Below are 25,482 nucleotides of genomic sequence, written 5' to 3'. Positions count from 1 at the left end.
CTGTTAATTTCGGACAGCAACAATTAAACAACCACTCCAGCATTTTATTTATTTTTCAGCGACGAAATGGTGTTTTTAAGGGAACCTGTCAGGTGGAATATGCACCCAGTACCATGTGCAGTTCTGGGTGCACATTAGTAATTCCTGCATAACCATCCCTGTATACACTACCATAGATAAAGAGATCTTTAGAATAAGTATTTCTAAAGATCGTTTATTATATGCTAATGAGGCCCATGACTAGTCACAAGGACATGAGTTCCCTTGGCTAGCCGGCCCACATAGCATGTTAGCACACCCATGTGGGCGTACTAACATGCTAATGAGTGCGCAGCTTTGCCAAACATACCTCAGTCTTGATGGTAGCCGGTGGAGGATGGATACATGCTGCACATAATCCAGACTACCCGCGCCGTCCAATCCGGATCCAATATCATCTGATCGGTTTGCTGGAAGGCAAAGTGATCAGATGAGGTGTCAGGTTCAAGGGCCTTAATCCCATGACACAGCAGCTGATTGTATAATCAGCTTTTATACAATCAGATGATGCATCAGTGCAAAAAACCCCAAAAACTACATACTTCTGTGCAGACTCCTGTCCAACAGCATCAGCTGATAGTTTAGCCGGCCGTGCGGTAAGAAGCCGGCCTCACCCCTCGACTTATAGTGTCAGCTGATTCCGTCAGGTGACCGCATCAGCTGATCATCGCCAGGTCTGAGAGAGAAAGAGAGAGAAAGATAGAGAAAAGAGAAGAGAGAGAGGGAGAGAGAGGAGAGACGGAAAGAGAGAAAGAGAGAAAAAGAGAGAAAAAGAGAGGGAGAAGGAGAGAGAAAGAGGAAGAGAGAAAGAGAGAGAGGGAAAAAGAGAGAGAGAAAGAGAGGGTGAGGAGAGAAAAAGAGAGAGAGAGAGGGAGAGAGAGAAGAGAGAGGGAAAAAGAGAAAAAGAGAGACTGAGAAAAAGAGAGAGAGAAAAAAGAGGGAAAAAGAGAGAGAGAAAGCGAAAGAGAGAGAGAGAGAAAACGAGAGAAAGAAAAAGAGAGAGAGGGAGAGAGAGAGAAAAAAGAGAGAAAAAGAGAGAGAGAGAAAGAGGAGAGAGAGAAAAAGAGAGAGGGAGAGAGAAGAGAGAGGGAAAAAGAGAAAAAGAGAGGAGAGAAAAAGAGAGAAAAAGAGAGCAAAAAAGAGAGAAAGATAAAGAGAGAGAGAAAGAGAGAAAGAGAGAGAAAAAGAGAGGGGGAGAGGGAGAGAGAGAAGAGAGAGAGAGAGGGAGAGAGGAAAAAAGAGAAAAAGAGAGAGAAAAAGAGAGAGAAAAAGAGAGAGGGAGAGAGAGAAGAGAGAGGGAAAAGAGAAAAAGAGAGACAGAAAAAGAGAGAGAAAAAGAGAGAAAAAGAGAGAAAGAACGAGAGGGAGAGAGAGAGGAGAGAGGGAGAGAGAGAAAGAGAGAGAGAGCGAGAGAGAGAAAGAGAGAGAGGGAGGGGAGAGAGAAAGAGAGGGAGAGAGAGAGAGAGAGAGAGAAGAGAGAGAGAGAGAAAAAGAGATGGAAAGAGAGAGAGATGGAAAGAGAGAGAGGGAGAGAGAGAGGAAAAAAAGAGAAAAATAGACTGAGAAAAACAGAGAAAAAGAGAGAGGGAGAGAGAGAGAAGAGAGAGGGAAAAAGAGAAAAAGAGAGAGAGAAAAAGAGAGGGAGAGGGAGAGCAATGCAGCCTCATTCCGTGAACTGCTCCGATTTTAGAAGTGTGTCCTGCGGCTCACAGCTGATGTCTGGCTCCTCCCCTCAGTGCATAATTAAATTAAATTACAATAAAATAATAATTAAAAATAAATTACATTTTTACCAGGACGGCCAGGACTTGAACTCGTGAACTAATGCTTTCTAAGCAAGAGCTCTAACCATTGAGCCACTGTCTCTAATGAGAAACATAGGCAGATTTAGTAATCTTGACGTCTGCATTGCAGAGTGAAGTCCGGTGACAGCGCGGCTCACTTCAGGTGCTACATGGAGAGGACACAGAGCCCTCCCTGTCATCTTCACGTAGCAGAGCTGACAGTGTCGTGTGGATTACTTCGGACCTGGATTGTTGTTTGGAGATTAATAAAGAGGTAAATGAGGTGTTTTTTGTCTTTTATTCCAAATAAAGGATTTTTCGCTGTATATGTTTCTTTACTTTCACTTACAGTTTAATCATGGAAGGTATCTCGGGTAGACGCCTGCCATGATTAACTCCTTATTACCCCAATTGCCACCGCACCAGGGTAATTCGGGATGAGCTGGGTAGAGTCCAAGAACTGCCGCATCTAATGGATGCGTCAATTCTGGGCGGCTGCTAGCTGATATTTTTAGGGTGGTGGGTTCCCCATAATGTGGCGCTCCCCATCCTGACAATATCAGCCTCCAGCTGTGTGGCTTTATCCTGGCTGGTATGAAATATGGGGGGAACCATTTTTTTTTTATTATTATTATTATTATTTATTTATTTTACTGCACGATGTAGACCCACCCACCAGAGGCTGTGATTGGGTGCAGTGAGACAGCTGTCACTCATCGTGGGGGCGTGTCTGACTGCAACCAATCATGGGCGCCGGTGGGCGGGGAAAGCACGGAATAACTAATTGAATAATGAAGCGGCAGCCATTTTCAAAAGAGAAAATGACGCTGGAGATTTGTGACAGCCGTGCAGCGAGACGCCCGTGATCGGTGAGTAGGAAAGAGAGAGGGATTGAGCTGGGGACGCAGGACGCATGCAGATGCGAAAGGTGCGCACATATGTACTGTGAAAAGCCACGCTTTTGGTGATCGAACCATTCTTGAACGTAACTCGAACTGCCGAACTTTTAGCAAATCATTCGAGTTCATTGAACAACTCGAACACCCCCCAAAATCACTCAAACATGAAATTGGTGAACCTCAAACCTCGCTCATCTCTACTGGCAAGCTTACACTCAGCATCAATTTAGTGCACATGATCATGGTTCTGGGTGCATATTGCACATGACAGGTTCCCTTTAAATCCAAATCCCTTGTCCCCTGTCATATACTCATCTTCTGTCGGCTTCAACTTTTACTGACACCGCTTTGGTGGCTATAACTTTTGACTGTCCATAAGTCAGAAGTTACATCACAAGCTTCCAATGCATCTCTATGAGAGCCAGAATGAGGACAGAATGAGGCTTTCATAGAGATACATTGAGTTGTTGTGACCTCCGCCACGCTCCATGAAACATTTGAGCTGCAGGCAGGTCACAAATCACAGAAGACCAGCCAGAGCAATGCTGGAAGAAGATGAAGCTGCCAGAAGGTGAGTATAAGACAGGGATCAGGGAACTTAGATTTAAAACATCACTCCAATAAAAAAAAATGCTTGAGTGGTACTTTAAGTAACATCAATGTCAGTGTGCAAGTGCACTTTCTCCCATTACACCCTTTCATCATCACAAGGAGCCAATTAACTACTAAGGGAGCCAGCGTCCTGCTGATTGACCCTGTAGCTGCTATTTTAGTTATTCTAAGAAAGTCAACCATGGACTGGGCTTCATAGGATAAACAGACATATGCTGTATACTGCAATGCGTCTGTATCGAAAAATATAGTATATGTGTTCAAATGATTGTACAGTCATGGCCAAAAGTTTTGAGAATGCTACAAATATTAATTTTTACAAAGTCTACTCCTTAAGTTTTCCTAATGGCAATTTGCATATACTCCAGAATGTCATAAAGAGTGATCAGCTTAACAGCAATTACTTGCAAAGTCAATATTGGCTAAGAAAATGAACTTTAACCCCCCAAAACACATTTCAACATCATTGCATTCCTGCCGTAAAAGGATCAGCTAACATTGTTTTAGTGATTGTTCCATTAACACAGTTGTGGGTGTTGATGAGGACAGGGCTGGCGATCAATCAGTCATGATTAAGTAAGAATAACCCCACTGGACACTTTAAAAGGAGGCTGGTGCTTGGTATCATTGTTTCTCTTCAGTTAACCATGGTTATCTCTAAAGAAACACGTGCAGCCATCATTGCTCTGCACAAAAATGGCCTAACAGGGAAGAGTATCGCAGCTACAAAGATTGCACCTCAGTCAACAATCTATCACATCATCAAGAACTTCAAGGATTCAAGGAGAGAGCTTCCATTGTTGCCAAAAAGGCTCCAGGGCGCCCAAGAAGGACCAGCAAACGCCGGGACCGTATCTTAAAACTGTTTCAGCTGCGGGATCGGACTACCAGCAGTGCCAAGCTAGCTCAGCAATGGCAGCAGGCTGGTGTCAGTGCTTCTGCACGCACTGTGAGGCGGAGACTGCTTGAGCAAGGCCTGGTTTCAAGGAGGGCAGCAAAGAAGCCACTTCTCTCCAGAAAAAACATCAGGGACCAACTGATATTCTGCAAAAGGTACAGGGAGTGGACTGCTGAGGACTGGGGTAAAGTCATTTTCTCAGATGAATGCCCTTTTCGATTGTTTAGGACATCTGGAAAACAGCTTATTAGAAGAAGATGAGGTGAGCGCTACCACCAGTCTTGTCTCATGCCAACTGTTAAGCATCCTGAAACGATTCATGTGTGGTGTTGCTTCTCAGCCAAGGGAATCGGCTCACTCACAGTCTTGCCTAAAAACACAGCCATGAATAAAGAATGGTACCAGAATGTCCTCCAAGAGCAACTTCTCCCAACTGTCCAAGAGCAGTTTGGCGCGCAACAATGCCTTTTCCAGCATGATGCAGCACCTTGCCATAAAGCAAAGGTGATCACTAAATAGCTCATGGAACAAAACTTAAAGATGTTGGGTCCATGGCCTGGAAACTCACCAGATCTTAATCCCATTGAGAACTTGTGGGCAATCATCAAGAGACGGGTGGAAAAACAAAAACCAACAAATTCTGGCAAAATGCAAGCATTGCTTATGCAAGAATGGACAGAGCAGTCAGGATTTGATCCAGAAGTTGATTGCAATTCTCCCTGGCATGCTCTCAGAGGTCCTGAAGAAGAAGGGTCAACACTGCAAATATTGACTTGCTGCATTAACTCATTCTCACTGTCAATATAACCTTTTGGTACTCATAATATGATTGTAATTATATTTCTGTATGTGATGTAAACATCAGACAAACACTATTAAAAACTAGAGGGCAACAGATCATGTGAAAATATAATTTTGATGTCATTCTCAAAACTTTTGGTCATGACTGTAGGTTCAAGTACAATAGACGTATTAGGTAATGTAATGTCCCATGAAATCTAATCAGTCAAAATACATATTTATTTAAACTGTATATTAGCATTGAAATGAAAAAAGATATTTGGTCATTGCATTTTTGCAAAACAAAAAAATGCAAGAAAAAGCTGACAAAATGTCTACCAAAATAGTTTCAATAAAAATATCACAGGGTGCAAAAAAACAAGCCTTCACATAGCTCCATCAATAGAAAAATAGAAAAGTTACAGGTTTCAAACACTGGCAACATGTTGGGGTTTTTTTGTTTTGTTTTTTTTTTTTTACAAATTTCAGAACCTTTTTTTCACCCCTAAAATAAAAAAAACTGGACATGTTTTTAGCACATAATGAACACCTTAAAAACATAAGCCATAAAAAACAATAGCTATTGCTAGAACTGCAACCCGTCCCACGAAAATCAAGCCCTTATATGGTTTTGTCAACAAAAAATAAGAAAAAAGGTATGGCTCTTGGAACAAGGAAAATGTAAAGTACAGAGATGAAAATGTCTGGGTCTTTAAAGGGTAAAATTATTTGGTTGAAAATGTTGTTTAATCCAGAGGCTGAATTTTGTCCTGGTTCTATTTTGACCTAGTCCTCCTTGACCGTTTAGGCAAATCATCGGCAGTTGAAATGCTCCACACCTGGAAAATCTCAGGTTGACTCATCCACTGACAGAATGAGTCCTAGAAGAAAACATCACTACCTACAGGGTAGGTTCAGTAGGATCAGCATAGAACCACATCCTTGGTTGGACCCAGGGATCCCCATTCGAAATCTAGCAGCAGTAAAATTCACTGTGATGACTGTCTAGATATACACACATGGTCAAAATTGTAGGTACCCCTCATTTAATGAAAGAAAAACCCACAATGGTCACAGAAATAACTTGAATCTGACAAAAGTAATAGTAAATAAAAAAAATAAATCTATTAAAATAAACAAATTAAAGTCAGATATTGCTTTTCTGCTTCCACAGAATTTAAAAAAAAAATAAAACTCATGAAATAGGCCTGGACAGAAATGATGGTACCCATCCTTAAAGGGGTGGTTCACCCATATTTTTTATTATCTAGATCGATATTATATTGAGAAACAATGTTTCTCTCAAAGACCTTATGTTGGCAATAGTGCCTGTGAGAGGAGCTATTGCAGACCGCTGTTCCCCGCTCCGTGACCCCCGGTCTCCGTGACCGTCACGTCATGTTCCTGACACTGCGGCCGGCCGCAGTGTCTGTGAGTGATGGGCTGTGGGCGGTGTTTCACCGCTCGTCACACCCCATCTGCTCCCTCCTACCTCACAGCAGAGCGCTGCAAGCAGGAGACTCACTGTGCTGTGACAAGCGGTGAAACACCACCCACAGCTCAGTGAGTCAGGAAGACTGGGGTCGGGTACAGGGATGTGACGTGTCCGGAACTTGACATGGCGTCACCAGATCCCTGAGGTCATGGAGCCTGAAGGTCACGGAGCGGGGAACAGCGGTCTGCAATAGTGCCTCTCACATGCACTATTGCCAACACAAAGTATTTGAGAGAAACATTGTTTCTCAATATAATATCGATCTAGACAATAAAAAGTATGGGTGAACCACCCTTTTAACTTAATATTTGGTTGCACAACCTTTTGAGGCAACTGTTGCAATCAAACGATTCCTGTAACTGTCAATGAGACTTCTGCACCTCTCAACAGGTATTTCAGCCCACTCCTCAAGAGTAAACTGCTCCAGTTGTCTCATGTTTGAAGCTTGCCTTTTCTAGATGGCATGTTTCAACTCTTTCCAGAGATGCTCAATAGGATTTAGGTCAGGGATCATAGAAGGTCGCTTCAGAATAGTCCAATGTTTTCCTCTTAGCCATTTTTGGGTGTTTTTAGCTGTTGGGTCCTTATCCTGTTGCAAGACACATGAACTGTGACCTGAACCAAGCTTTCTGACACTGGGCAGCACATTTCTCTCTAGAATGCCTTGATAATCTTGAGATATCATTGTACCCTGCACAGATTCAAGACACCCTGTCCTAGATGCAGCAAAGCAGCCCCAGAACATAACAGAGCCTCCTCTATGTTTCACAGTAGAGATAGTGTTCTTTTCATGATAAGCTTAATTTTTCCATTTGTGAACATAGAACTGATGTGCCTTGCCAAAACGTTCCATTTTTGTCTCATCTGTACATAGGACATTCTCCCAGACACTTTATAGCTTGTCAACATGTAGTTTGGCAAATTTCAGTCTGACTTTTTTATGATATTTTTTTCAACAATGCTATCCTCTTTTGTCGTCTCCCATGAAGTCCACTTTGGCTCAAACAATGACGGCTGGTGCGATCTGACACTAATGTTCCTTGAACTTGAAGTTCACCTTCAATCTCTGTAGACATTTTTCTGGGAACTTCTGTTACCATTCATATTATCCATCTCTTTGATTTCTCAACAATTTTCCTCCTGCGGCCACATCCATGGTGGTTGGCTACAGTCCCATGGATCTTAAATTTCTGAATAATATGTGCAACTGTAGTCACAGGAACATCAAGCTGCTTAAAGATGGTCTTATAACCATTACCTTTAACATGCTTATCTATAATTTTCTTTCTAATCTCCTGAGACAATTCATTCCTTTGCTTCCTCTAGTCCATGTTGAGTGTGGTACAAGTCAGGTCACCAAACAGCACAGTGAGTATCTGTAGCCCTATATACACTCCCTGACAGAAGTTCTGTCGCTTATCCATTTTATGTAAATAAAGCTTGTAACCTGACTTTAAATTCATCCATTGGTTTTATAAATTACTCTTTTGAAAGCTGAAACCCTCCCAAATTTGGTTTGGGTTATGAAAGTAAAGTTGCTGCAAAGCTGAAATATTGATCATTTAATGAACACAGAAAGGTCAGATTTTGGCAAGACAAAAGTTTTGTCGCCTTGTCATATAATGCACCCAATCCTACTTTACATCCTCACATGTGCTCACTAAATGATCGGTTAATTAGTGGGTGTGTATAAAAAGAAACTCAGCACTCCAGACCTTCACTTCAACTGCAACTTGACCTCTGACAACATGCCGAAAATCCACCCTGCGACCACAGCCTTGATTATCAAGAGGCTGAAGACCAGATCCACTGCAGAGGTAGCTTGCACCTTTAATGTGTCTCAGCGTCAAGTACAAAGAATTAAAAAAAAGTTTGAAGAGACTGGAAATGTTTTTGGCAAGCCCAGGTCCGGCATACTCTGCAAGACAACTGCTCAGGAGAAAAGTTTGTTGGTGAGAAAATCCAAAGCCAGCCCCTCTTCCACTGCAGCTGAGCTCCAACAGGCCTGGTCTCCTCAAGTCCCTGTGTCAACTAGAACAGTTTGTAGGATTCTGTCTCAAAATGGCCTCCATGGTCGAATCAATGCCCAGAAGCCAGCACTAAACAAAAGGCAATTAAAAAAACGTGTGGCATTTGCCAAGTCCCACAGCCTGTTAAACAGATGGATGCTGGGGTTACATTCAGTATGGGGGTGTCCGAAACATTTGCAAGGTGGAAGGCAATATCAATAGCCTAAAATATCAAGAAGTATTAGCTAACTCTTACATTCCCAATCATAGAAGGGGTCAAATTCTGCAGTAGGATGGTGCTCCATCTCATACATCGATCTCTACAACAAAGTTACTCCTGGAAAAGAAAATCAAGGTGCTCAAGGACTGGCCAGCCCAGTCACTAGACATGAACATAATTGAGCATGTTTGGGTTGGGATGAAAGAGGAAGCTTGGAGGACCAAACCAAAGAATCTATATGAACTCTGGGAGGCATGTAAGACTGCATTCTGTGCTATTCCTGATGATTTCATCAATAAATTGTATGAATCATTGTTGAACCGCATGGATGCAGTGCTTCAAGCTCATGGAAGACACACAAAATATTAATTATGGCTCTAATAGCACCACAACTTCATTCACCAATGTTATACAACATATCTTTGTATTAGAAGTTAATTATTTGTTTGAATTTCACATTACTTTCTGTGGGCGACAAATCTTTTGTCTTGCCAAAATCTGACCTTTCTGTGCTCATTAAATGATCAATATTTCAGCTTTGCAGCAACTTTATTTTCATAGCCTAAACCAATTTGGGAGGGTTTCATCTTTCAAAAGAGTAATTTATAAAACCAATGGATGAATTTAAAGTCAGGTTATAAGCTTTTATTTATATAACATGGCTAAGCGTCAAAACTTCTGTCAGGGAGTGTAAGTTCACACAGGGTTGCTGAGACTGGATACAGTTATACCCACTTTCTCAGATCTGAGTAGGACTTATGTACAGGATTCCAGCCAGTTGAATATCTCATGTATTCTACCGAGTTCTGTCCTTACCGTAGAAAATATTTGTGATTCATCCTAAGTACATAGAGATAACCCTCGACCTACGGTGCCAACTCATGTCTGAGTAGAAAGGTAGAAAGATAAAGCCAGGAATATCTCCTTCTTACAGGAACCTTAAATTCAGTTTTCAGTCTGAATTGCCAAAAATGTTATTAAAATTTACGTGCCTAAATTTATGTAGGTCACAGGAAACTTCATGTTTTCAGGGTGAATCATAATGCACTGTAGTATCGATTTAGAACTTTTTCAGTCTGTTATAAAATGACAACCTAGTAAAGTGTACATTTAGTATTTAATAAAACACTGTGCTATGACTTGATCTTCAAAGCACATGTGAGCATAATATATTAAACCATGTATGAGATCACAAGAGGAATAACATGAAGTCCTTAAGCCAACGTAAAATATAACAGTTCTCACAACATGCGCCATTTTTTATACTGGTTTTCATTTTCTGTGACATAGTGGCCAACTGAGCCTATCAGAATCCGGTAGTTTTCACGTTTATACAGCCCTAACCAGCTACATAGCAACTATACTATTGGATATGATGCTGTTATATACAGAGACATATAGGATCGAAGTACATCACACGTCAAGAAGGAGATAATAATGAATGCTGTTACGGATTGTAAATTTATTCACAGAACTATTCCAAAAAAAATTAAGTATCTCAAAATGTAAGTGCTGACTTTATTCAATGAGGCCTCATTCACAAATCCATGTTGCACATACGTCTTCAGTCTGTTTTTTTTTTTACATATACATGACATACCCATTACCCATTAATCTAAGTTGCTATTCACATGTCCATCTTTTTTGCGGATCAAGCATCCATGCAAAACACAAGAAACATGTCCATTGTTTTCCAGTAGCACGGATAACAAGGGCCAATACAAGTCTATGGATCCGCCATACAGCACATGGATGGCATCAGTGTACAGCCTGTGTACTGTATGTGTTTCACATTTCAAGTATAGGAAAAGTTTGGGGTTTATTTTTTATCCATCTATGAAAACAATGAGACACTGACAGTAAAAATGGTCACACTGATGGACAATACTGATGACACCGTTATATTTTTCTTGTACATGTTTAAACACGGATTTGTGAATGAGACCTTAGTGAAAGTCAACCACAGAGGCCACTTAGCATCCCCAACTGTAACCCACCTACATTTTCTTTATTGGATTTTTGTTTATTACACACTTTTGACATGTGGTTTTAAGGTGTTTGTTTCTATACTAAAGTCCACTGTCAAACCTCAGACAAAAGGCCATGTAAAATTCAAAATGTCCCTCAAAAAAGATAAAAAAAAAAACTGTGATGCCAAGCATCAAGGCTTTTGAGGCAATTTTCTAAAAGTTGCCTATTTTTCCAGAGATAAGTTTTGGGCAAAAATGTGTGACATTTTGACCTTTTACACCTCTCTCATTACTTTTTAAAAGTGGTTATGGCTAACTACGCTCTTGAGGTTTTAACCATATTTACCAATTGCGACATTTTTAAAAAAATATTTCACAAACTCACTCAAGTAAGAATGTGGCTTAAAAAGCGGAGTAATGTTTCTAAACAGATGTGTGATAACTTAAGATGCACCAAATCAATCAAAGATTTGTTCTTTGTTTCTGTTTTTTTTTTTCATTTTTAAACTACAGTGGAACCTCTGTTTACGAGTAACTTGGTGTTCGAGTATTTCGCTATACGAGCAAAGCTTGCTGTAAATTTGTAACTTCGGTTTACGAGCAATGCTTTGCTGTACAGGCAAATACTCACCGCACACACTTCCGGTTCCGTACTTTCACCGCTCTCTGACTGGCTCTTGAAGTCCGCAGAAACACACATAGTATGCTCACCTATCTTCTGCTCCCTCGGCGGTCTCTAACCTGGTTCTTGTAGTCCACAGGTATGTGTATCCGGTAACCATTGGGACTGATGCAGGAACTTCTGCTGTCAGCGCTTCCCAAAGGCAGCACACTGACAAATCAGAGACAAGCGGCTCATGCCTTTGATGTCAGCGCGCTGACCAGAGGCAAGCGGCTCCTGCGTTTTTGTTTTTTGTTGTTTTTTTTTAAATTGTGTGCATTACAAGTGAGTAAGCTTGCAAGCCACCAAAATAATAGTCACAGCACTTCTTTTGACCTTTTTTGCAGCTATGGAAGCCTGAAGTGTTTAAAAGAAGTTCAAAATGACAAAACATGTGTATACTACTATTGCTATCATATGTTTGTTGTTTTTGGTTTATTTTTAGTTCTTTTTCAGGTGGCTTCAAGGCAGAATTCATCTGAAAATGATGGCATTTTCACAAACCTTTAGATGGTGAAACCCCTGCCCAAGTCCATTCCATGCCAAAAAGAGATTTTCCATCCCACTTTATGGTGAAGCTAAAGCTCAAGATTATGGCCTGCTATTAACTTAAGACCTGAGGGAGAACCTCCGAGCAGTGAGGATACTATTTTTAAGATTGACGCTTCTTTCCTGGAGTGGCATGGTGACATAATAGAGGTTGAGCCACTTGGTTTGATTTAAAAAGAAAGAGAAAAGGCACTCTAAGGCTGGAGTCACACTTGCGAGAGACTCGCGCGAGTCTCACATCGCATCACTCGGCATGGCCACACACTCTCCTGACAGGATCGGGTCAGCTGCATGTATTTCTATGCAGCTGAGATGCTCCTGTCTGGAGAGCTGCAGGCCATGTCGGGTGATATGATGCAAGACTTGCAAGACTCTCTCATAAGTGTGACTCCGGCCTAAAGTGTGCTATCTGCAATATAAGACAGGGCAAGCAAGGTATTCTATATGCTCACCTGCCTAGGTTGTGACCTGGCACAACTCTGTACTTGTAAGTAGGAAAGGCTGCTGGGAAGAAACAAAAGAGGAAAAAGAGTTATGATTCCTGGGCACTGCCATAGAGTGAAGACAAGGGTATATGTTCTCTGGATCTTTTTTCATACAATGCGTTTCGGAGTCAGGAGTAACTCCTTCATCAGGTTGTATGAATAACGATACAGCGAACATACTCCCTTGGTTTCACTCTATGGCAGCGCCCGGGATTCACAGCTGTTTTTCCGGTTTGGTTTGAATTTGGCCAGATTTGTCTTACTACTTATAGACATTCCTGAAATAATGAGTTTAATTTATGCTGATTGTCAATTATTATCCTGTCATCTGTTAACTTTTTGTCTGGCATACATACTTAATCAAGCACAACACCAGATCCATTGTTTTAGTGTTTATCTTAATTTTCTTTGTTGTGAGTTTTAAATTAATTATTCAACAAAAGTTACATTTTAACTAAGGGATTAGTAAGCTTAAGTCTATTTGTAATTATCGTCCGTGGTTTGCATAGCTAATGTGTGTAAATATGGGAAGAGATTGATTTTTTTTTTTGTTTACTACTTCTGCTCACTATAGGGTTCTCAAAGCAAATGCCCCACAGTATAATATAGGTACTGTGCACAAGTTGAGTGTACCACTGCTAGATTTACACCATTTTTTATTACTTACTTGAGGATATTTAATATTATGAAAAAACAATTAAACTAAATGTAACCAATTTCTTACTGCTGATGTGTCATCAGCAGCATTATATCTGTGATATAGATCCCTTTAAAAACTTGGGCCAATTTATAATGTGTCTGGAGATTCTTTCCTAGAGTTAAGTGCTGTGGAATATGTTGGTGCTATAAAAATAAGCTTTATTATAAATAAGCAGTGCTACGCTTTTTTTCACTGCTCCCATACACTTCAATGGGGTTATGAACACAGCGTAGCTCAGATGTGCTTATCTGTTTCGATAGTCCTGACTGTGAGGAAGCAGATATCCCTATCATAGTCATACTTCGTGATGGGCAAGCGTGTTCAGCACTGATCGTTACTTGATTGAATATTGGGGTGCTCTACAAGCTCAATACGCGGCCGAGTATTGGGAGTGCTCGAGCCCCTTGCTCAAGTACACAATCTGAATGTTTTGTGACTATTTTTGAGCCACTAAACATGAGGAATGCCTGTCAATCACAGTAATGCCACAATCATGTTGGCTACTGGTATTTCTGTGGTTGGCTGGCCGCATTGCATCATCAGGTCTTATATGAGACTCAAGGGTGCAATGCACAGCACCGTGCATTTCAGGGAGTGTTGATGTAGGAGGGACAGCTAAGATTACAGCAGGCATATATGCAATGGTTTACACTTGCACCCTTTAGTGCCTTTCAATTTGCATTAAAGGGTGTTTTTAGGTTGGTTTAATATGATAAATAAATAAATAATTTTTAAAAACTGGTATGCGATCTCACCTCTTTTTGATAACTAGCCAAGGTAAAGCAAACAGCTATGGGCTGATATTATCAGGCTGGAAAGGCCTATGGATTTTGAACCCTTCTTAGCCTAAAATTAGCAGCCCAGAGCTGCCCCAAAATTGGCGCATCCATTAGTTCCTCCAGTTCTGGTCCTTCACCCCAATTTTTCCAGATTGTCCGGTTGCAGTTAAAATTGGGGTAATGGTTAATGGGGTTGATGCCACCTGTGAATTGTCAGCTGACATCAAGCCCACAGGTTAGTAAAGTAAAGGTATCTATCAGAAACCCCCATTACATTAAGTGTAAATTTAAAAAAAAACACACAAGGGAAAAAATAGTTTATTTGAATAAAAATTACCCCAGATATTCCTTTGTTCACTAATTTATTGAAAACAAAAACATTAAGATCCAATGTAAACCATTGTATAGTAATCCCACGACGTTCTCCAAGTCTAAACTTTAATATATGGAGCTTTGTTCAGAGAACAAGGCTCCATAGGTCACTTCAGATCAGTACCAGACACACAGTTTTTCACGTATGGTGATGTCAATAGCTCAGTTGACCTTTACCGCACTTGAGAAATTCCGGGTCTGCCATTGACCGGGCCTGACACTCTCGGTCAGCGTCAGAACTGGAATTTCTTATACATGGTGATTCTGATGTTGCCGCACTTGAGAAATCATGGATCTGGCACTGATTGGGAGTGACCTCTAGAGTCACTCCAAGTCACCGCCAGACCCAGAATTTCTCACGTGCCATGACGTCACTGAGTTACTGACATGAGAAACTGTGGGTCTGGTGCTGACCTGGAGTGACCTTTGGAGCCTAGTTCACTGAATGAGGCTCCATAGGTTGGAGTACAGGTTCGGAGGATGTCGAGGAATCACTATACAATAAATTATGTTGGATCGCCATGGCTTTTTTTTTTTTCTTCAAATAAATTGGTGAATGATGGAGTGTGAGGGAGACTTCAAATAAACTATTTTTTCCTGTGTGTGTGCTTTATTTAATTTACACTTACTGGGTTAGCAATGGGTGTGTCTGATAAATGTCTCTCATTTACTAATCTCTGGGATTGCTGTCAGCTGATATTTCAAAGCTGATTATAACACCAAAAAATATTACCCCAATTACCACTGCACCAGGGCAATGGGGAAAAGCCAATCTAATGTGATGCATGAATTCTGGGGCAGCTCTGAGCCGCTATTTTTAGGCTGGGAAGGGCCAAATACCATTGGTCTATCCCAGCCTGATAATATCAGCCCACAGCTGTCTGCTTTACCTTGGATGGTGATCAAACCCACATCGTTTTTTTATTTATTTATTAGGTTAAACAGGGCTAAACAGTCCAATTTGTGCTAAATGAAACTGAGCAGAAAAAGGCAAAAAGATTGTTTTATCTTTGTTTACATTTTTAACTTTATAACACAAAACCCAGAGCCAAATTAGAGCATTGGATAAGAAATCCACATAGAACATCGTTTTATGGCAATGTTATTTAGAAAAACAGTCTATCATTTTATTATTACATCATTTTTTCTAGTATTTGTAATCTTCTATTTGCTTTATCTATACACTATTTATCTAATCTGAGCTAGACAGATATTATTATTGGTTTGGACTTTATAGAAAAGGAAAAGGGACAACTACCTAACTGTTTACCTAGGGAGCTCCACGAAAGTGGTTATCTGGGACCAAGCAATTGATTTCTTGTCTGTAGGATATCAATTTAAGATTGGTGGGGTCTGACACTTGCAACCCTCACCATTTAGCTGAAAGCTGAGTATATCGCACAAGACTCACCAATACAAGTCTCTGTGTGCAAGAAAAAAATTGAACTATCCATATGACATCCATATATCATTCAATTTTTTACAGATACATCACCATTATGTAGTATAGAACACTGTAAATGACTGTATAATAAGTTGCTGAGAAACAAGAACGCATGTCATATCGATGGATGGTAGGTGATGAAAAAAATTGCACACTCTCATAGCACTCGCAAGATATATAGAATACCAAACAGATTTCACTTTTCTACTCTCCAGGATGAAAATCAGCCCAATATATTGTACTTAGTTGTGAGAAAACCCTCGTGCTAGTAAATGGTTAAACTGTATAATTGATTGGAAATTATAACATTTATTTACTAGATGTTTACTTAGGATCTATTGATGTTTGGCAATAAATGCGGATTCGTCAGTTCTATACATAGTATAAAAGAAGAAAGGATGTCCAGCTCTTCAGGCAAGGAAAACCAAGGTCTTTATTCCATTATGCAGACACAACGAATGACATGACCAACACTACGCGTTTCAGGTGAAAACACTCACCCTTAATCATGAATACACGGTGAGCTGATACATTCAATTGTCTATACATAGTGTTCTGGATGCTCTGGGGCACTGTGCCCAATCTCCTAAAGCCTCTTATGCTATTTATGTATTGCTGGTTATACTGTATAATTAACTGGAAACTATAACCATAATTTATTCCCAAAACGTTTTTGTATCTAATGATGTTTGGCAATAAATGAGGTTTCTATCAGCTTCATACATTGTCTTGTAGCTCCTGTTTGGCACTGTCAGGGCCGGATTATAGGCGGGGCAGGTGGGGCTTCAGCCCAGGGGCCCCCACCACAAGAGCTTCTGAGGGGGCCCCCACCACCATCAGTGTGGGCGCCATTTTATTAAGGTTCAGGACCACACTGTACCTTTAAAGAATTTCAATCCGGCCGTCACTGTGCTGCAGACACGCCCACTGCATGCTGTGTGGGCTGAGTCTGCAAGGATGACGTCACCGCGCGCCTGCTGATGCTTCTTCGTGCCGTACAGGAGCTTGTGGGAGGACCGGAGCAGAGGCCTCGGTGGATGATGGTGAGTGTGACATCATCCATCATGGTGCCGGGCAGGAGGCTGCAGTGAGGAGGGAGCAGGACGGGATTTCATAGTGTCAGCGGCAGCTCTGCCGGCGGGATCAGTGTGAGTTATTGCAGGAGTGTGACCTGCTGCAGATCAGGTCGGACTGTCAGTGCCGGGTCATCGGCCTCATCCCTCCCCTGCAATAACTCACACTGATCTCCAGCAGAGACATCACTACACAGAATCCTGCACTGATCACATCTGAGCCTGCAGCACACATTACACTATATGGCCCATATTACATATAGAATATGTGAGGTCCTGTAGGCCCAGGTGTGATCAGTGCAGGGCATTGTATATCTGTGTATATACCACATTCAGTGTACAGAGCAGTGTGATATACTGTGTACATGGTATACCACATCCAGTGTACAGTGCAGTGTGATATACTGTGTACATGGTATACCACATCCAGTGTACAGAGCAGTGTGATATACTGTGTACATTATTTACCACATCCAGTGTACAGAGCAGTGTGATATACTGTGTACATGATATACCACATCCAGTGTACAGTGCAGTGTGATATACTGTGTACATGGTATACCACATCCAGTGTACAGAGCAGTGTGATATACTGTGTACATGGTATACCACATCCAGTGTGCAGAGCAGTGTGATATACTGTGTACATGGTATACCACATCCAGTGTACAGAGCAGTGTGATATACTGTATACATTATATACCACATCCAGTGTACAGAGCAGTGTGATATACTGTGTACATTATATACCACATCCAGTGTACAGAGCAGTGTGATATACTGTGTACATTATTTACCACATCCAGTGTACAGAGCAGTGTGATATACTGTGTACATTATATACCACATCCAGTGTACAGAGCAGTGTGATATACTGTGTACATGATATACCACATCCAGTGTACAGAGCAGTGTGATATACTGTGTAAATTATATACCACATCCAGTGTACAGAGCAGTGTGATATACTGTGTACATTATTTACCACATCCAGTGTACAGAGTAGAGTGATATACTGTGTACATTATATACCACATCCAGTGTACACAGCAGTGTGATATACTGTGTACATGGTATACCACATCCAGTGTACAGAGCTGTGTGATATACTGTGTACATGGTATACCACATCCAGTGTACAGAGCACTGTGATATACTGTGTACACACATCAGATGGCATATAATGTGTATATTGTATAACATCTGGTGTCTGTATCACAGTAAACCCGGTCAAATGCTGGGGCCCTGAGCTGCCGCGGGGCCCAATCGCGGTGGCAGGAGTGGCGTACCCCTAGTCAGGGGGCCCGATGCCAGCGCTGTCACCAGCCTCCCCCCCCGCCAAGGATCGCACTTTCAATTGTATCGGCATCGCAGTTGCCGATACAATTGAGAGCAATGATGAGATTGGGCGGCTCTCTCTCATGATTCTCCCCACTGTCTCTGTTGGCACTCTGAGAGCTCTGCAGCGGAGCATGGTGACGTCATCACTGCGCGCCTGCTGATAGGTCGAACGACAGCAATGGACGCGCCGAGGAGACCGGAGCAGCGGGGGAACGAGGAGAAGTGAGTATGTACAATCACTATGGCCAGACGACCATGGGGGTACATTAAATGATATGGCGGCTGTACACTACATGAGGATGCCTATTGCTATCTGGTTCTCTGCACTGTGCTATATACTGGCTGTATACTACATGAGGGTGCCTAATGCTAACTGGCTCTGCACTGTGCTATATAGGGGCTGTATACTACATGAGGATGCCTAATGCTATCAGGGTCTGCACTGTGCTATATAGGGGCTGTGTACTATGTGAAGGTGCTTAATATTATCTGGTCTGCTCTGTGCTATATTGGGGCTGTGTACTATGTGAGGATGCCTAATGCTATTGGCTCTGCACTGTGCTATATAGGGGCTGTGTACTACATGAGGATGCCTAATGCTATCTGGGTCTGCACTGTGCTATATAGGGGCTGTGTACTACATGAGGGTGCCTAATGCTATATGGGTCTGCATTGTGCTATATGGGGGCTGTATACTACATGAGGGTGCCTACTGCTATATGGGGCTGCATAGTGCCATATGGGGGCTGCATAGTGCCATATCGGGGCTGCATAATGCCATATCGGGGCTGCATAATGCCATATCGGGGCTGCATAATACTATATGGAGGAATATTGAGGCTGCATAATACTATACCCCCAGAGTTGTATGTCCCTTCCACCCCAGAGCTGTATACCCCAAGAGCTGCATGTCACCCCCCACCTCAGAGCTGTTTGTCCCCCCACCTCTGAGTCACTGCCTCCCTCTAGAGCTGTATGCCCCCCATTGCTCCATACCCCTTTCCTTAGTAATATTTATGCCCCCCCAGTAATGTGTATGTCTCCAGCCTCTCTTGTGATCTGTATATACATCGGTGTTAGTGTGCTCTATGTGCGGCCATGTCTGTTAGTGACTGCCACCAATCAGCGTGGCACAGACACATGCCCAGGAGGAGTTGGATGGAGACAAGCGGGGAGGTGAATGAGACTGTTGCCGGCTTCCCAATATTAAAAATATATATAAAAATATAAAAATGTGTCTGTGTGTGCATGTATGATGTGTCTTTATGTCTATTTATGTGTTTTTGTGAATTTCTCTTTAAATATATATGTGTACGTATGCCTGTATGTGAATGTATCTGTGCATGTCTATGTGTGGATGGGGCCCACTGAGACTCTTTCGCCCAGGGCCTACAAAAACCTGGAGCCGGCCCTGCGCATACCAGCCATGTATTCTCCTGTACACTGTACAGGGGCGTACCTTTGGGGGGCATGCGGCATATTTGCATATTTATCAGGGGGGCACCATTGGAAAGTGTGAGGCAGCAGTATGGTGGGAGAAAATTGTAAGTAGACAGTATTGGGAAAGAAAAGTGTGAGGGGCATAGAATAGAGACTGGGTAGTGGTGGGGGATAAGCAGTATAGAGAAGGGGCAGCATGGTGGCCAGTGTGAGGGCACAGTATGCTGAGGAGGGGGAATGTGAGACTGAGGTACAGTATAGTGACTGGATAGTGAAGGACATAGGCAGTATAGATAAGGGGCAGCAAGGTGGCCAGTGTGAGGGCACAGTATGGAGGAGGGCACAGTATGCTGAGGAGGGGGAATGTGAGACTGAGGTGCAGTATAGAGAAGGGGCAGCAAGGTGGCCAGTGTGAGGGCACAATATGCTGAGGAGGGGGAATGTGAGACTGAGGTACAGTATAGTGACTGGATAGTGAAGGACATAGGCAGTATAGATAAGGGGCAGCAAGGTGGCCAGTGTGAGGGCACAGTATGCTGAGGAGGGGGAATGTGAGACTGAGGTACAGTATAGTGACTGGATAGTGAAGGACATAGGCAGTATAGATAAGGGGCAGCAAGGTGGCCAGTGTGAGGGCACAGTATGGAGGAGGGAACAGTATGCTGAGAAGGGGGAATGTGAGACTGAGGTGCAGTATAGTGACTGGATAGTGAAGGAGATAAGCAGTATAGATAAGGGGCAGCAAGGTGGCCAGTGTGAGGGCACAGTATGGAGGAGGGCACAGTATGCTGAGAAGGGGGAATGTGAGACTGAGGTGCAGTATTTATATCTAAATGCTACAGTGCGTGCTCTACTGTTACGGCTAAAATTGTTAAGGTTATTGGGCCCCCACCAGATTTTCTGCCCAGGGGCCCCCACCAACCTTAATCTGGCCCTGGGCACTGTACTTTATCTCCTAAAGCAGGGGTCCCCCACCTGTAGATTGGGAGCCACATATGGCACTCAGGACCATGATGTGTGGCTCGTGGCTGTCTGCCAGCTTGCTGCCTTAGCTTAAGATCTAGAAACCAGCTATGAAGTGAAGGTTTTAGATGTTACTCCCCCACAGCATAGTACATCTGGATGCCAATACACCTGGTGTGGTGACAAAGGATGATATTGCCAGTTTGATTCTTGACACTGGATTCGATAGTGTGATGAGTATGTTTTATGTAAATATATTGAATGGGGGTAAAGTGGGCACCCCTAGTTGTAAATTTAATGCCTATAAGGGAGGGGGCACAAGGTCTTGGGTGTACTTTTTTTGGGAAGGATGGCTTTTTTTACACCACACTCTGGGTGTCATTATAGGAGAGGACAAGTTGCTAATGGCTCACTACAATCTCTCAAAGTTGAATATGGTTCTCGACTTCTCTCAGAGCGGAGTGTAGCTCTCACAGCAAAAAACGTTGGGTATCACTGTCCTACAACCTTCACTGCCACATACATAATGATGTTAAATGGTTAAATTGTAATAGTAATGAAGTATAACATCTATTTATTCTAAAATGCTTTCTTAGTAACTAATGATTTTTGGCAATAAAACACAGCACTATAGTTAAGGCTGAGTTCACATGTCCAGTAATCATCCATTAGAATGGATCCTGTGAAAATCCATTGGGAAAATGTTTTGTCTGTTATTTAATAATTTAAAGGATTTCTGCTGGATACTTTTTTATCATTGGAATCTATGGAGAACAGATCCATTATCGGATTGCTATTTGCTTTACATTTGAAATGGATCCTGTAAGAAAAAAACGGATCCTTTCATCCGGCAGAGATCCGTCGGAAAACGTTCTGCAAAAGAAAAACAGATGTCTAAATAGAAGTCAATTAATAGATCCGTTCTCCATAGACTCCAATGTTAAGAAACAAATCTGGCAAAAATCAGTTATTTAGCAATGGGCAAAAAAATTGTGTTTGCAGAACTTTTTGCCAACGGATCTCTGCCGGATGATTATAGGCCGGAGTCACACTTGCGAGTAAACCAGAACTTCATCATTAGTCGGCACCCAGAAACCAGCAGGTAATGAAAATTGACGGTCAGCATTTGAATTCAGCATTTATATAACACGCATACAATAATTAATTAACCCAAAACATTACCTTACTGAAAATCACCAAAAATAGTGTTTTTGTATTTATGCCATACAAAAGGAATATATACATCACATTCCCCTTACACAATGATTTTTCCTGATGTAACAAGTAAGAAACGTTGTGCATTCTTACAATGACCTGATTGGATGCCATCTACACAAGATAAAGCACTTTCCCACAGGGATTATCTAATAACTTGTATAGTCAGTTCAATGTACAGTATACACTACATGCTCCATATATTTGTATATTGTACACTGTGTCTTTTAGCAATGGTGACACCTTTACTGGCAAAATGTTCTATCCATTTAGGAAATCTTTGTGAAGATCCTTATGGAATGTCCTATCAACTTACGTAAATGTCACCAGGATCTATAAATAGTGTATAAAGGACTTGTAAAAAGCATATGATTGGATTGAGTGTGCTTTGTTATTACACAGAGTACGTCTTTGTGCTATAACTATTGTTATGACTTCTTAGATTTCCTTTGGCATTCTTCCCTCCATTACCTACCACATGTAATGCCAACTCTGGTAACACAATTAGAAGTACCCGAAGTACCAAAGTATCTAAATAAGGGTCTTACCTTGTTGAAATTTGAGTGCATCTCCTCCGGATTTCCACAGCTTTCCAGCATCTTGTCCATGTGACTGGCACTGAGATTTCCATTGTTTCCATAGGTGTTTAGTACAGCTTCAATGAAATTCTCCTCGGTGTCAAACCCAATGTCTGTTCCTTGGGAGTAGACCTTTGTCAGCCATATACTCAGAGTAAGTGCTAAGCAGACCCATTTAGTTCCACAGTGCCCCCCGGTACCCATGTCACACCAGTTACCCAGTTTATCCTATTAGAACAAGGAACTGATGTCTAATTAGTAACTACACAAAACTTGCAGAACTGGTTAGTGGCTTTAAACAAAGAGCATATAGTCAGTAATAGCCAGTTGTGAGAGCTGTTAGCATTGGCTGTGTATTCCTCCTGCCCTGCACAAGTCTATGGGCTCCTGCGGAGTAGGTTAAGCCTGTATCTGTCCTCTTCCACTTGTCCTCTCCCTCTGATAACTCAGCTAGTATTGTGGATAGGAACTGCCCTCTGATACCAGATGGTATAAGCTCTTCCCAGTCTGTGGCAGATAAGGAAACACTGTCTCCGTGTCAATGAAACCTGCATATTTAAAAAAAAAACATGGTAATCAATATAAATATGACACCACAGCCTGTGATAACACCAGTCACTCTACATATATATTCTCTTAATAGCACTCACTGTACTGTGTGTACTTTTCCTCTATTCCCTTTCTTTGTCAATGAGGATTTTCTTTCTTTTAACTACTTCAGATATTGCCTGGCATCATGTAACCAGTAAATAGAAGCAGGCCAAGTTCTTCCATTAAATGGGTTATTGTGGAGCTCAGAACTGTACGGATACTGTTTGCTCTTTTTTTCTTTTGCCTTGTTTAACACTGATACACTGTAGTAAATAGTACTTTTGGCTCGTTATTGCCTTCCTAGTAATATTTGATTCTGAGAAATTTGGAACCAGGATATGTATTAATTCATATTTAATAATGGTTTGTAAATATAACAGAAAATATATGTTTTTTAATTTTTATTTTTTTTGCATTTAGAGAAAGTATGAAAGGTGCACGGAAAATAAGTCATACCCAAGACTAAAGCCTCCATACACAATAGACTAATTTTGGCCGAACACACCAATATCAATAGGTTGAGCTGACTGACTAATAAGTATGACAACCCCAGAAAATTGATTTTCTGAAGAAATATTAATCCAGCATGTCTGATTTTGCACTGCTGATCGAATTGTGTCCAGGAGATAGGCCTGGTGGCTCCTATATCATAGAAAACACAGGAGCACTGGGGCCAAAAAACCTCTCCTGTTTAAGAGGGAGTCGGCTAACATGGTTTCGGGAAGGATGATCGATGGCCATCCAAAGTGTATAACCAGTCTAAGGATTCTAGTCCCTGTTCCCTACAAAAAAAGTATCTGACTGGGATCTCTCTGTAAGAAATGGAAACAACATAGCATTCTCAACGAGTTTCCTTCCTGAATTTTGACCATATGAACTTACTAATATATTTTAGTCATCAGGTACCATGGCTAAACTACACTATTGAAAAGATCATTTGTGTCTCCCCTATTTCCTCATAAGCTTATGAGCAGGGCCCTCACTCCTCCTGGTATCTCAATTTTGTTATTTTGTATTGTCTCATATTGTCTGTACATGTCCCCTCTTAATTGTAAAGCGCTGCAGAATATGTTGGCGCTAAAGAACTAAAACTTATTATTATCATCAAGAGTGTAAATGAAACAGCCTATTTAAGAAAAAGTTCTAAAGGTATCCACAAATACACTCAAATTTACTAAAATAAAAGTGATAACCACTAATAACTAGTGAGAACTAATAATAATATAGAGATATCCCATACAGTACCAAGTGGGTAATACCTAGTTAAACAAATAATTTGCACTTCTGGTCCCAGCTACTAGCAAGTGGAAGAAGGTGTCCATCACTACATAGCTGATGCCATTTAGGGGAAAAATATATTACTAAAAGGCATCAACAACTAAGGACTCTTTCAAGTTTTATGATTTTATTCTATTTATTACATTTATATTAATATAAATGTTAGATGATCACCCCTAACAAAAATTGGCCATCACAAAATGTCTAAAATTAGCCAATAGTCACACAATTAATGTATGATTACATCTATTTGGCATTTGATATTAAGTATAATAAAGAATGGCTAAATTTGATTTGTACTTCCATATTTATTGAAAAGTATAACAAACTAAAAAAAAAACAAAGTACCATTCATGGACCAATTAACTATTGACATCCAGACTTTGACCTGCCCGATATTGTCACTATTTCACAATCATCAAGAATGTTTTATTACAAAATGAAACATGGTTTGAAATGCACTACACAATTCATTGCATTTATACAGGTCTTATCTCGTCATTTTTGAGTCAAATATATAAAATCGTTGTTTTTCTGCAAATTATTTATGAAATGGAGATGTCTATGGTCAGCATCAGTTAACCATGCAAAAAAACATAATGGAATGGATGCATTTCTTGTTAGCAAAAGTATAGAAGGTGATAAATAGCATAATCTTACAGGTAGATAGAAGAGCGACCAAGATTATTAGAGGAATGGGTGGGCTGCAATACCAAGACAGGTTATTAAACTTGGGGTTAGTTAGTTAGGAAAAACAAAGGCTTAGGGGGATCTAATCACAATGTATAAATATATGAGGGGACAGTACAGAGACCTTTCCAAAGATCTCTTTACACCTAGGCCTGCGACTGGAACACGGGGGCATCCGCTACGTCTTGAGGAAAGAATGTTTAATCATAATCACAGATGAGGACTCTTTACTGTACGAGCAGTGAGACTATGGAGCTCTCTGCCGTATGATGTTGTATTGAGGGATTCACAAGTAAAATTTAAGCAGAGCCTGATCGCATTAATTGAAAAATATAATATTACCAGTTATGTATATTGGATTTTATGACAGGGTGTTGATCCAGGGAACTAGTCTGATTGCCGTATGTGGAGTCAGGAAGGAATTTTTTTCCCCATTGGAGCTTATTTGACACATTGGGTTTTTTTTGCCTTCCTCTGGATCAACATGTTAGGCTACGGGTTGAACTAGATGGACTTAGAGTCTCCCTTCAACCTTAAAAACTATGAAACTATGAAACTATAAGAAAAACATCAATCTAAATGCGAGAAGATCTTAAGTATTGAATTGCGTTCCTATA

The 25,482-nt window shown here is 41.2% G+C and overlaps 1 protein-coding gene across 1 annotated transcript in view; it reads right to left on the bottom strand.

Moving 5' to 3' along the window:
- The window catches only part of SLC39A8 (solute carrier family 39 member 8), a 104,451-nt gene extending 81,857 nt beyond the window's left edge, over nt 1-22,594 (bottom strand). Inside the window, exon 1 of the mRNA XM_075336831.1 lies at nt 22,277-22,594. Within this exon, the coding sequence (XP_075192946.1) occupies nt 22,277-22,510 (234 nt within the window). The 5' untranslated portion in view covers nt 22,511-22,594. The remainder of the gene's footprint in view (nt 1-22,276) is intronic.
- Nucleotides 22,595-25,482: the final 2,888 nt, after the last annotated feature.

Source organism: Anomaloglossus baeobatrachus, chromosome 1 (assembly GCF_048569485.1).
Source record: "Anomaloglossus baeobatrachus isolate aAnoBae1 chromosome 1, aAnoBae1.hap1, whole genome shotgun sequence".
Lineage (NCBI taxonomy): Eukaryota > Metazoa > Chordata > Amphibia > Anura > Aromobatidae > Anomaloglossus > Anomaloglossus baeobatrachus.
Note: the sequence above shows the minus strand (reverse complement) of the source record. Positions and strands in the feature narration are given on the sequence as shown.